Raw genomic sequence first — 13,637 nt, forward strand, 5'->3', positions numbered from 1 at the left:
TTTGGCAGGTGGGTGGGGCCATCTAGCTTTCAGTCGCCTGATGTCACAATGATGTCAGGTGACCCATGCGGCTTCAAAGCACCATTCGCTGCTTTCTGCAAGCAGGGGGGACAGCCGTAGCTTAGCGGAAGAGCATCTGGTTGGCATGCAAAAGGTCCCAGGTTCTATCTCCAGTATCTCCAAGTAAGGTTGGGAATGTCCCCTGCCTGAAACCCTGGAGAACTGCTGCCAGACTCACTGTCAACAATATTGAGCTGGATGGACCAAAGGTACAACACAACTTCCTTTGTTCCTGTGATGATCAACTGATATCAGGTGTAGGGCAGGTAAGTTGCGGATTGTACAAATAGCCTTGCAGGTCAGATGGGGAGGCCCGAGGAAGCTAATTGGGATTATGGGCTGGAGATTTCCCATCACTGGTGTACATAATAGATGGATCAGTGATCTGACATGGTATAAAGTAGCTTCTGCAGATAAAGATTGCAAGGGACTTAAGGGCAAGTGAAAGACCACAGAAGACTACTCAATGCTTTTCCTGCCAATCATAAGAACATAAGAAAACCCTTGCTGGCTCAGACTAACAAGCCCATCTAGTCCAGCATCCTGCTCTCAGATGTCTACGGGAGCATATAAGGAGGACCCGAGTGCAACAGCACTTTCCCCCATTGCACTTGCAAGCAACTGGTATTCAACAGCATACTGCCTCTGAGAGTGGAAGAAAAACAAAGTCATAATGACTAGAAACCCCCGCTAGTTCTCCATGAATTTGTCTAATCCTCTTGATTAGGCAAGGATTGAACTACCTCTAACAAATAAAAGAAACTAGGCTTTCAGAAATCCAGAATTCTCTTTCTGCACCACTTACTGAAAATAATGGCGAGATTTAACAACAGCTGCCTCATACATGCTCCTGCAAGTGGCCAGATGTTTAGCAATGCCGCACGTGTCAGATGCATATATAGTTTTATTTTCTGCAAAATTGGAGCTTGCCATTTTCTGAACAAAATAATGACATATGCTGAACTCAAGGGAATGCTGTTTTCTAGAGATTCATAATTGGTGCCCATCAGTGCTGTAACTGAGCAACCACCAATTGTGCATGAGGGTGTGATGGCCAACGTCTGTAACATCTGGTTCGTATTCTTCTTCATATTCTCAAAGGATCTGTAAGCTCTGCAGTGTTTGGTTTAGTGGTTCGAGGCTTTCACTTATTCATTTATTCACGAATGCTTCCTCACCCAGCATGACGCCCAGAGTTTGCCTTAGCAAAAGCAGATCAAAGAAGTACATTCTGTACTTGAACCTAAAGGTGGAGGCTTCTGATGGTAATTAACACCTGTGAAAGCTCACATTTAAATGAAGCCAAGCCCTGCTTTTAATCTGGCTAGGCTCTATGATGGTTATTGCTCCTCTCCAGGTGGTCTCGCTGCATCATGGGCAGCCTGGTGAAAGAGGACTCCCTGGTTCTGGTTCCCAAACCATACTTTCAGAAAATGGTTTAGATATATTCTGGGATATCCTTCCCTCTCCTATATGTGAAGCAGCAGCCATGAGTTGCTTCAGATATATTCTAAAAACTGATCACTTTGACCTGGCCCTCCCTGACCATAAGACTGGACCCAGTTTGATGTGCTCGAATCGCCTGAATTCCTGTTTTCATATGCTTTTATGGGTTCGTCTTTTTCTTTGCTTTTTGGCTATAGTTTTGTTTTAATGATATTGTTTGTTTTTATATTTCACACTGCTTAGAGATTTTGAGAACATTAACTGGTTTATGTATATGCTTTGTAATAACTAAATCCACCCATACTACATGAAACCTTAATGTGCTGAGATTGAAAACTGAGGAAGCATATGGGAGCTGGAGATGTGTTGAGTGGGGGTATTAGCAAGACTTTCCCTTGGAGTCTTGTTAATAGCAGTACAATACACAGATCCAGACAGCCATAGATTATATTTACAGAAGATGCCAGAGCAGGGTGCCGTGAAATGGTGTGTGTGTAATATTCTAGAGCTGTTTTGGGTTGTACTGAATAATCCTGTCAGCACTGCAGAGCCTACTGATTTAATGCAGCCTTACAAAAGTGGATTAGAGATCACATAAAAATTATTCAGTAGCATCGGAGGAGTGAAGGCTATCGAATGCCATGAATTATCCACCTCACTTATTGAACAACGCCCCCTGATCTTCACTGCAACAAATTATCAGTTCCAGAGCATGCTCACTGCCTTTGCCTGACCATGTAAGGGTCTATACTTGCTTTTCGTAGGCTCAGTCTTCCAGTAAACAAACTTTTCCTGAGCAAACATTAGAAATGTCTGTAATTTGTACATTCTGTCTATTTTTAGCCTCTGGGTGGAATCCAAGGCTATTGCTTTGGGGACCCCACTAGACCCCTAATGGGGAAGCAAGATTTGTTGGAGTGCTAATGGCATGCGTCTTTCCATCTGGTGCACAGGTTGCATATATGTGTAAATAAAACCATACATCTTAAAGAAAAGTCTCCATTAACCTCCATGCATTGGAACCCTTAGAGTCTCCCCCTGCTGGGAGACTGGCTGCACACAACAATACCTTGGACTGCACCACCGCCTAAACTTGCAGCAAGATGTGCTGTGGCTAATGAAATAAGTACCTGCAGGTGACCACATGCCCCTATCCCAAAGAACCTACAGGACATCTGGGTGGCATGTGTTGAACGAGAGAACCATGGTTGAAGCTTTGGAAATGTTGCTTACAGTCTACTGAGAAGCTCAAAGAGATCTGAGCTTAAAAGCAAAAAACAATCTGTGGAAACAGATCCACAAATCTCTCTCTCTCTCTCTCTCTGTGTGTGTGTGTGTGTGTGTGTTTGTGTGTGTGTGCGTGTCCTCCCCCCCCCTCTCACTCAGTCACTCACTCTCATCTGGTTAAAATATTTGGTTCTCTGGGACAACAAGGTAACTTGGTATCTGTGTATCTTGTTTAATGGGAGTTTTGGCTCTTGATCTAAATAACTTTCTGCTTCAGCTAAGGCTTTCCTTTCCCCTTCAGAATATGTTCCAAGCAGTTTCTTGTTTACTCTCCTACCAAAACAAAACAACAGGGAACAAAACTTAGTGGTGGATGCATAGCATGCATGTACTTGGAAGTAAGTACTTGTTCTAGGATCACAGCAGCTTCTTGTCCCTGATGGGATTGCTCAGCTTCAGCTCCACAAATAACAAGGGGAGAGAGAGAGCGTGGGAGGGAGATGGAGAGGCAACATCGGTGTGTTCTCCACTGAATCTTTTTTTTTTAAAGAGTTAACATTAAATTGATAGCGGCAGAGCTGGTGTATCAACCAAATAGACATCTAGACACTGGCATCCTTCTTTGCATCTGTATCTGGCTGTACTTTACGACTACCAAACACAATGGCGCCATATCGTGGTAATCTTGCTGATACAGGTGAAGTTAGCCAAGTGCCCTGAATTTTCCTGTGTTTTGTCTCAAGGAGACACTTTACAGGTGGTTCAGTGTCAATCTGGGGTTTCATTGGGACCCAGGTGGCGCTGTGGTTAAACCACTGAGCCTAGGGCTTGCTGATCAGAAGGTCGGCGGTTCGAATCCCTGTGACAGGGTGAGCTCCCGTTGCTTGGTCCCAGCTCCTGCCAACCTAGCAGTTCGAAAGCACGTCAAAATGCAAGTAGATAAATAGGAACCGCTACAGCGGGAAGGTAAACGGCGTTTCCATGTGCTGCTCTGGTTTGCCAGAAGTGGCTTTGTCATGCTGGCCACATGACCTGGAAGCTATACGCCGGCTCCCTCGGCCAATAATGCGAGATGAGCGCGCAACCCCAGAGTCAGTCACGACTGGACCTAATGGTCAGGGGTCCCTTTACCTTTTATATGGATGGTAACCCAGGCTTCATTGCTCTTCCTTTATTCCCTTGCATTGCAGCTAGGAACATTACTGAGTCATAATTGTTTACTTTTTTGTGCATGCATCCTGCAACTGACTGAGCAACTCCAGATGTCCTATCTGTTGAACATTCACCCTAGTTTGCTGATACAAAATTTACATGGAGGTTAGATTGTATCCAGTCTTTACTGAGTCTTCATTTTAATATATTTTATATATGCATATGGTTTTACTTCCAACAATGTCTACTTGCTTTTTATGATTGTTTTAAAAATGTTTTAGCAGTTCTCATTTTTATATGTAAGCCACCTTGAGTCCTGTCAGAAAAAAGGCGGTGTATAAATAAACATTATAATAAACATAATAATACATTCTGATTTGCTCGCTTGGTGGTTATATGACTTTCTATTAACCAATTCTTTATATCACACTTTTCAGTGCATTTCCTCATCACTTTTCAAACCACAGAATGCCAGGGTGGGGTTTTTGTTTGTTTGTTTGTTTCTTGTTTAAAGCAGATTTGTTGCATTGGTGCTTTAATTTTGCAAAGCTAAATTTCCTGGTATGCACCTGAATCCCTCCCACAAAATACTGTCAGTTGGAGGTGTACCTTGTGCTTCCTTTGCTTCTTTCCCCATTTGGGGCAGCACAATTGTTGGTTTGCTTTGTTGCTTAATCTGTTGATGGAAGCCTTCGAAGATGGTATGGAAATGGTAGCTGGTGCAGAATTCAGTCAAGAAATGGTCTGAACACACAACAGCACTCCCAGCACAACTGTGTTGGGTTCTAATGAATTAGGATAGGAGGGTGGTGACATAAGAAAGGGCCTGCTCAGTAGAATACTCTCCCCAGAGAGGCATACCTGGTGCCATCTCTATCTGCTTTTAGGCACCAAGCAAAACTGTTCTCATTCATCCTGCCTTTGGATCTTATTTTCTATTTATCTTTTAGTAGGTGAGGTTGAATTGGCTCTGCTTTATACACAGTATAGGTGCGTTTTAGGTTGCTTGTACTCTTGCTTTACACTTGCTTTTAACGTTCATCTTGTAAGTTTTGAGTTCACCTTTCTTTTAAAAAAGTGATTAAGTAATAATAGTAGGGTATTTCTCCTATAAGCTGGCCACTAGAGCATTGTGTTCTGCAGATGTTACGGTAGATATCATATTAGATTTTGAACAGTTCTGGAAGCTGCAGATGACTTATGTACTTCTGCTTCAGCAAAGATCAGCTCCATTAACTCCTTCCATTTTATTCCCAGCTTCAAAGTCCATGCAAGTAGGCACGTTTTGTGCATTGCTCTGAAATTAAAAAGGATTAAAGCTGCACATTTGAGCTGGTTAAAATGAATTGGTCTATTAACAAGGTTCTGTGCAAGTTGAAGTCGCGCCAAAATGCTTAAGGACTGCTGCAGGTTTCCGGAGCCAAAACATGGGTAGGGAGGTGTGCATGAATACAACACAACCACGCCAACAGTATCTGTAAACTTAACTCTTACTTTTATAGTAGAGCTACAAAGCTTATTATTGGGTAAGGTGTCCTTCAAAATTCACAAGGTACAAGTGGAAGCTTCTCCAAAAATAATTTTGGCCTACAAAACATACATTCAAATGAAGTTATTAAATACTTTACATACCTCCTTGAAGGATTTCTTCACTTCTACTAGTGGGTGCCAGTGTGCAATTGGTTTCCGTGGGTAAGCCAGCATTTCGTTCCAGTGGTCTCGGCCTAGTCCCTCAGCATTGTTTGCTACACGGCAAACCCCAATAATCTCATTATGGCCAACTCTGAAAGGGGTAACCACACATGGAACATGTTTTAGACATGCTTTCTTTCGCCACAGTGACACATTTAAACCCATCCCTTCTGCTTCTTCCACCCTTCTTGCTGAAGCTACAAATGAGAACAGAATTTTAATACAGCATGCCTCATAGGCAAATCAGAGACATGTCTGCAAATGGGATAAGGATTGTCCCTGGTAAATAGGGAGTGTATGCTGTCATTATCAAGACTGATCTCCATGTGAATCTTCAAGCATGAAGCTGAGCATGTAATTTATGCTCCTGTCCCCATCACCAATGAACTTTACGACTTCAGAGGAATCCAGAGTCATGCTCTTTCCAGAGCCAATTAAATTCTAGGAACATGCCCTGCTGACTCAAAGGGGATATACTTGAGAAGCAAGGCGTGCAGCTTGATATTTCTAATAACATGACTTGTCTCTTGTGCAACCCAGTCACGTAATCAAGTGAGTCACACCGTGGAAACTCAAGAAGGAGGAAATGGCTCGAATGGGATTTAAGCATTACAGAGATTCCCTCCTACCGGTCGTAATCCATAACAGAGATAAGCAGGCTGACTTGGTCCATGTTCTCTGGAGGGATATCAAAGATTATTGCCTCATTGTAGTTAGGATTAAGTGTGTTTCTTTTAATGGTGGTTTTCTTCTTCTTCAGCCTCCTTCCATCACAGAGCAAGGACACCTTGACGTAAGGATCTGGAGAGCAGGAGAAAGGAAAAATGACAGCATTGATGAAAGGCCTTTTCTCCTCCTCCCAGTATCCATGGGATCCCTGCTGCTCATATGACCAAATGGGATATGGAACATGTGGAAGCAGGAGTGGAAGAGAAGACAGTCTCTGGGTTTGCATGCACATAGGCTCTGGGCAAAAAGAACACATGGGATCCTGGATTGCCATCACAATCTCACCCCTTCTTCCACATCTTCAGTAGCATCCTGTTTGATCATTCAAACCCAACTATGGTTACAATGAAAACTATGTGCGCAAAAAAGGGGAGTCAGAACATAACATTACCTTTATGTCATATTAGTAACTAATATCCTATAAACTAACAGCAAGCTCATTTTCTGAGTGTGGCCCTACATCGAGATAAAGCAGCACTATCCATGCACGATAATATCCATGTACAGATATTTTGCAGGGGAGAAGAGGGGCTCACCAAAATAGCCCAATGAGGGACTGAGCATGCTCAGTGGCCACAGAATCCTGAGTAGCCATTGGAGGGGAATGACATAGAATATTTGCAGAAAGGACACAGCTGGTTGGCTGGCTGGAACCTGGAAGCGGAGGACTCCAAGCAGCAGCACTTTGCTACAAGTCCAACATGTAACAGCCTAGTGATGAACACTTCCTCAGGTGTGCCAGATTTCTTAATTTGTCAATTGTAGGGCTGTCATAACTATTGCTCCCATGCTTTGCAGAAGGGAAATATTTACGGGGTGGGGTTGTTGTTGTTTTGTCAAACTCTTCTTTCTACAAAATTCAATGGAGCTCATTGAATTACATGGAAGACTAGAAAAGTATGGGTTTGAAGAAACTTTTTTTATTTTAACTTTGGGGACATTAAATCAGCTGTCTGTCAATCCAGAGACCATTGGTGGTATTCAAGTAAGTTGTACTCAGAGTAGACCTTTTGGAACTGATGGATTTAACAGTGGTGTCAATCAACTTCAGTGGGTCTGCTCTTGAGTAAAACTTAATTGAATACCACACCATGTATATATACGTGGGCCTGCTTTTCTGTGGGGAGGTAGTGATTTTGTAATTAAGCAGCTCTCCCACAGATCACCCCTTTTCCAACAAAGTATTTTGAACCTGTTTTCCGTGCTCATTGCTAAATTTGTCCACCAGTCCATTTACTGTTCTTTAATATGAGACAGGTGTTCTTCATTCATGAGCATCCTTCCAGCTCTTTGGTTCAACACATTCCTTGTGCACCATGTCTGTGAACTATTTTCAAGAAATGAATTCATGTAAGGGGTTTTAGCAGCTTTTTTGGCAATGGAAACAGAGGGGAAAAGAGAAGGGAAAATAAGGCAGCATTACCTCCCTAGCTGCCCTGGAGATTGACTCTGGCAAATTGCTTCTGAGTTTCCAACATAGTTTGAATTCTATGTAGGCTGCTGGAGAAAATCACTGTGTATTTAGAAGTTCCAGTAACTATATAGGGCATCACTGCTGAGCTACTGAGCTCTGAACCATGGATTTGCAGTGATTCAACCTGCATCAAATGCCATCTGAGCAGAAATGTTTGTCTGCCCAAACAGTCTCTGCTGTTGCTGCTGTAGATTAAAATGTTTGCCAGCAATACTCAAGACACTGATATGTGGAAATCTGGGCCATTAAAAATAGTTCTTATGGCAGAAACTCAACTATCTGCACAATGAAAGTCCTCAAAAAGAAGTGTGTGTGTGTGTGTGTGTGTGTGTGTGTTTATATCAGCTCTATCATTTTTTAAATAATCCATGTGGAAAAGTTTCAGTGTTAATCCAAAACAGCAAAAAAACAAAACAGAACCAAAGAGTCTTGTAGCACCTGAAAGATTAAGCCCATGAAATCTTAGGAATTAGAAGATGTGATTAGTAAACCCAACTGATGCAATCTCAGTTTGGGGTTAGCTGAGCTTCAATCAGATCTGCAGTCAGATCAATTGGATTGACCCTCGGCTCACTTCTCCTATTGGTTTGCTCCACAGCTGACTGGGAAAGTGGTGGAGGGTATAGGAATACACGATGCGATCCTGCAAAAATTAGCCACACCTTAATTCTATGGAAATCAGTGTGAAATTATTGTGTTATCCTTTTTGTTGTTGTAATTGTTGTTGTATTAATTCATAGAGTGCTACCAACGTATACAAGGCAGGGCTCTGCCCCGAGGGCTTTCTGGCTAAAATCTGACACCGTGGAAACAACAAGAAATAGGGAGGGAGGTAGAGTGAAGGGGAAGAAGAAGATATTTCAGTTACACATAGTTAGATCTGGTTACAGTAGGGCAGCCCTTGCCAACCTGGTGTTCTTCCCTTGTTTTGGACTCCCATCAGCCCCATCTTTACAGCATGCCTGATGCTCCATCTTTCTCTACTTAGTTCTTGGATTCTGACCAAGCTCTAGTGATGCAGTCTCAGACTTGCCAGAGCAACAGTGCTTTCAAGAACTTCCTCTGACCTGCTCCAGCCAAAATCTTCAGTGCATCTGTGGCGTTTTACCTCTAGGGCAGTGTTTCCCAACCTTGTGCCTCCAAATGTTTTGGGACTACAACTCCCATCATCCCTAGCTAGCTAGTGGTCAGGAATGATGGGAATTGTAGTCCGAAAACAGCTGGAGGCACAAGGTTGGGAAACACTGCTCTTGGGGACCAGCAAGAGTTAATTAGTAAAGGAGAGTGAAGAGCCAATAGGAGCTCAGTAGGCAGAAGCAGGGAGGATATAAGGGAGAGAGTTGAGAGAGAGAGGGTTAGAGTAGAGCTAGAGAGGTGAGCTATTGTGCTGAGTCTGAGAGAGAATTAAGAAGCGAATTTCAGAGTCAGGAGGACGTTGGGAAAACTAGTAGGAAAGGATAAGTTTAAGCAAAAGTACCTGAGAAACTGTGATGAAATTATTTGCTTGTGAGATCATCTTAAATAGACTTAATTGTTTGGTTTACCTTTCACCTGACTGGAATCCAATATATGTGTACCAGTACAGTTACTGGTTGGTGGCAGCAAATGAGTATAAAGGCGAGGGAGGCTCTGGGTCAATAGACCGTGAAATGTCCGGGGGCCCTTTGCCAGTTATTGCGCCACAGCATCATACTATTTTTTTTGTGTATGCATGTGAAGGAAATACTTCTGTTTCATTGATGGCTAGTTTGAATGAATGGTATCCATATAACAAAGAAACTCATTGTCTGATTATTAAAGCAAGACAGTGACACCATTCATACTTTGGATCTCCCTGCCTATTGACTGTACTCTTTTCTGTGCCTTCTAAAAGCATTTTTGTTTTGGCAGAATGTTGACCTGTGTTTTGATTTGGTTTTCAGTTTACTGATGATTTTATGGTTTTATGCTTTTTTGTAAATTGGGATGTATGGGGTGTTAGATGGGGGACACGTCGTGCTCCTTCTAGGGTAGTTTGCCCACCTTTGGTCCCCACCCTGCGCTCAGCTCCACCTGTGGCTCCTAGAGGCTGTAAGCATACAACAGCAGCCACAGCCTGGGAAAGGGCTTCGACTGGCAGGTTGAACCAGGTGAGGGTAGCCAGTAGGTCTCAAACCCTTGGTGAGTTAGGAACTTTCCCTGCATGTGAAGACAGGCTCTGGCAGCTTGAGCAGACAGGACCAATAATGCATCCAACAGTCACCAAGGTGGTTACTGCACATACTGCAGAGGGAAATGAGGGGTAGATGGAGCTTGTCAACCTGGGAAAGTAGCCCATATAGCCCATCTCTGCTGCCTTTCTTCAGGAGAAGAAAAAACTAAGAAGTGAATCCTAAACAAATCCAGAGAAGAGACAGCTGGATGGTGCCTTGTATGCCTCCTTCTGGCGACTCCTGCAGCTAAGCTGGTGCCTAATGTATTGCTCTGCCTTCCTTTAAACCACATCAGGGTGGCCTGGAGTGGGGGTCTTGTCATATGGGCAATGCAGGACCTCCCTACACACTGCCCAGGCTTGCACCCTAGGGAGGTCATTTCGGTGCTGCTAATTCAGCAAAAACAATGTGGGAGGCAGAAGTTATGAGTTACTCGCCTCTGCAGCCACTGTGATTCTCCAGCAGTTTCACTTCACCCCCGGAGGTGCACTCCATTGTCTCTTGAGACAGACAGAGGCCAACAGCAACAACTTTTTGTTAAAAACTTTGAGGTTTTGTTACAGTCTTGTGAAATAAATGAAACAAATATATCATCACGGGAGCAAGACCACATATAGAAATCCCTTGCTCTGAGCAACGGAACACTCACCTGAGTAACCAGTTATGTCCATCGCTTTGAGATTCCTGCACTTAATGACTGTTAAAGTGAGGCGACCTGCAGTTGGCAGGTAACAAAGGGAAAACATGATCTCCCCCAGGTCCACACTTTCCTTTAATGAAAGAGAAAAAAACACAGCATTAGAAATGGGTAAGGAGCAAACGTAGCCAGGGCCGGCCCATCCATGAGGCAAGCTGAGGTAACCACCTTGGGCTTCAGGATTCATAGCAGCAGACCTTTATTTTCTCCTCCCCTTGTTCCGGATATAGATCTTCACTCACCCCTTCTTCCCTAGTGGAGAGGGGAGCGCCATTTTGTGGTTTGCCTCAGGTGCCAAAATGTCTTGGGCTGGCCCTGAACATATTATTATTATTATTATTATTATTATTATTATTATTATTATTATTTTGAATTATGGTGCTGGAGGAGACTCTTGAGAGTCCCATGGACTGCAAGAAGATCAAACCTATCCATTCTTAAGGAAATCAGCCCTGAGTGCTCCCTGGAAGGACAGATCGTGAAGCTGAGGCTCCAATACTTTGGCCACCTCATGAGAAGAGAAGAATCCTTGGAAAAGACCCTGATGTTGGGAAAGATTGAGGGCACTAGGAGAAGGGGACAACAGCGGACAAGATGGTTGGACAGTGTTCTCGAAGCTATGAACATGAGTTTGACCAAACTGCGGGAGGCAGTGCAAGACAGGAGTGCCTGGCGTACTCTGGTCCATGGGGTCACGAAGAGTCAGACACGACTAAACAATTATTATTATTATTTATTATTAATAATACCCCGCCCAGCCACTCTGGGCGGCTTCCAACAAAATATTAAAATACAATAGTCTGTTAAACATTAAAAGTTTCCCTAAACAGGGCTCCCTTCAGATGTCTTCTAAAAGTCTGGTAGACCAATATTTTCCTCCTTTGCACAAGGCAAGGCAAGGCAAGAGGGAGCAAAGTGCTCTTCACTAATACCACTCTGAAAATGGTGACAGGTTGAGAAACTATGCATTGGGCTTCTATAACTGCAAAAATGCATCTATGAAATGTGGCGCGAATGGAGTGGATGCCAAGTCACTATTGGCAGACATGTAGTCATAATTTTGACTATATTTAAATCATCTTCTGGAAGTAAGTTCTGATACCTGCAGTGTAGGCTGGATGGCCATCTGTCAGGAATTCTTTAGCTCTGATTCCTGAATTGCAGAGGGTTGGACTAGATGACCCCTGGGCAGTGCCGTAGCTAGGTGATCTTGCGCCCCTGGAAGAACCGCCCAGATTGCGCCCCTTAGCAACGGGCAAATTAGCTCTTCTTTCCACCTCTCCTCCAACCCCCCCCTCTACCCATTCAATTCCTCACACACTAATCAATATTTTTATTTATAGACATATTTATGGAGATATTTGAAAGCCAATTTCGTGCTCCCCTTGCCTGCGCCCCTGGCGGGGACCTTCCCTCACCACCCTCTAGCTACTGGCCCTACAATTCTATGAATCTTCTCATTAACTTAGTCTTAGAACAACTAACTTAGGTGTTCATTTTAAGCTATCCCTCACATCAGACTGAAACAGAAGGAGGAAGGGAAGGGATGTAGGACCATGCTCTAGGCCAGGCATAGGCAAACTCATCCCTCCAGATGTTTTGGGACTACAACTCCCATCATCCCTGACCACTGGTCCTGTTAGCTAGGCATGATGGGAGTTGAAGTCCCAAAACATCTGGAGGGCCGAGTTTGCCTATGCCTGCTCTAGGCCTTGCTGAGAGACCAGGGACATTTGTCTCCTCTTCTCCTGGAATGGTCTTTCCGTTTCAACTGGCTCGTCATATAAAAACTTTGTAACTGGTGCCTGATCATTTTCCCCATCATCCCTTCCCATCCCCTTATCTTTTGTGTGATGTCTTTTAAGCCTGAAGGCAGGCTTACCACTAATATTGATAAGCCACTTTTTTTTTTGGGCGGGGGAGGTTCTTTACTGGGGTAAAAATGCTCCAGATAAATAATTACAGGAGAAAAATAATTGTTCTAAAAAGCAAACAAGACTTTATTCATTTTCACGAGATGCATGTGTGTTGTAACCGGCAACATCTGATGTGAGGCTTTCACAGCAGGGGCTGGTCACACTGGCATTGGTAGGGCAGAAAGCAGGAAGGCAAACAGTATGTGGAGCCAGAGCAAATGGCATGTGGAGCCTCTTTTCCTTCTCCAGAAGCAATGCTGAGTCTAAGGGGGAGGAAGCTGACAGGCAGGGCCACCCACTGCCCTGGTTTTAAGAAGTCGGGTAGGTGGGCACTTCATGGACGCAGTACTCCATTCGCCTTAATGGACTGGCCTCCAGAGTGCTTTTAGCTCTCCTATCTACACGCAACAAGGAATGTTTCTTTTAAAATGGGACTAGTCATCTGCAGCTTTTACAAACATTTATAAATGATTAAAAAATTAAAAAAAAACATTTAAACTTCTGCTGCCCAATTAACTGGAGGAGAAACATTTTTGGTCTGTCAAAAAGTTTTAAGAGTGATTAATCTATTCAATTAAAACACTAAATAATGCAGCCCTATTAAGAAACGTTACATAAATAATCTGTTTATAAAAAGGACAGCTCCCAGGGTTCCATCACCAGCTAGGGCAAGGGTGGAGGATATTTTTGGCCCAGCAAGCCATGTCCCAGTGCTGCTATCAGCACTGATTTGGGGCAACATCCTGCTGATTTTGGGTGAGATCTTGTCTCAAATAGTTTGAGATCTTGTACCCAATTTCAGGTGAGCTCTCACCCAGAAATGAACATGGTCCATTTTGGTGCTTCTCCACCACTGGTGGAGGCAGCAGGACCTCTGTAAGTGTGCTGCCTGCAGGACTTCTGCTGCCTGAAGCAGTGGCCTCACCCTGCCTAATGGCTTGGCCAGTTCTGGCTCATGTCCTCTTTGCGGGCTTCATTGACATCTGATTGGCCACTGTGAGAACAGGATGCTAGACTGGATCCAGCAGGCCTCTTCTTCTGTGTTCTTATCT

At 43.7% G+C, this 13,637-nt stretch overlaps 1 protein-coding gene across 5 annotated transcripts in view; it reads right to left on the reverse strand.

Annotated features, from left to right (window-relative positions):
• Positions 1-13,637, reverse strand: part of SYT6 (synaptotagmin 6) — a 127,305-nt gene that overhangs the window by 15,141 nt on the left and 98,527 nt on the right. For all 5 annotated transcript variants that reach the window (XM_088674411.1, XM_088674410.1, XM_088674409.1 and 2 more), the window contains 3 exons: positions 10,622-10,742; positions 6,207-6,378; positions 5,518-5,668 (listed from right to left, as the gene is read on the reverse strand). In XM_088674411.1, coding sequence (XP_088530537.1) covers positions 5,518-5,668; positions 6,207-6,378; positions 10,622-10,742 — 444 coding nt within the window. The remainder of the gene's footprint in view (positions 1-5,517; positions 5,669-6,206; positions 6,379-10,621; positions 10,743-13,637) is intronic.

Source organism: Zootoca vivipara, chromosome 7 (genome assembly GCF_965207765.1).
Source record: "Zootoca vivipara chromosome 7, rZooViv2.hap1.1, whole genome shotgun sequence".
Taxonomy (NCBI): Eukaryota; Metazoa; Chordata; class Lepidosauria; order Squamata; family Lacertidae; genus Zootoca; species Zootoca vivipara.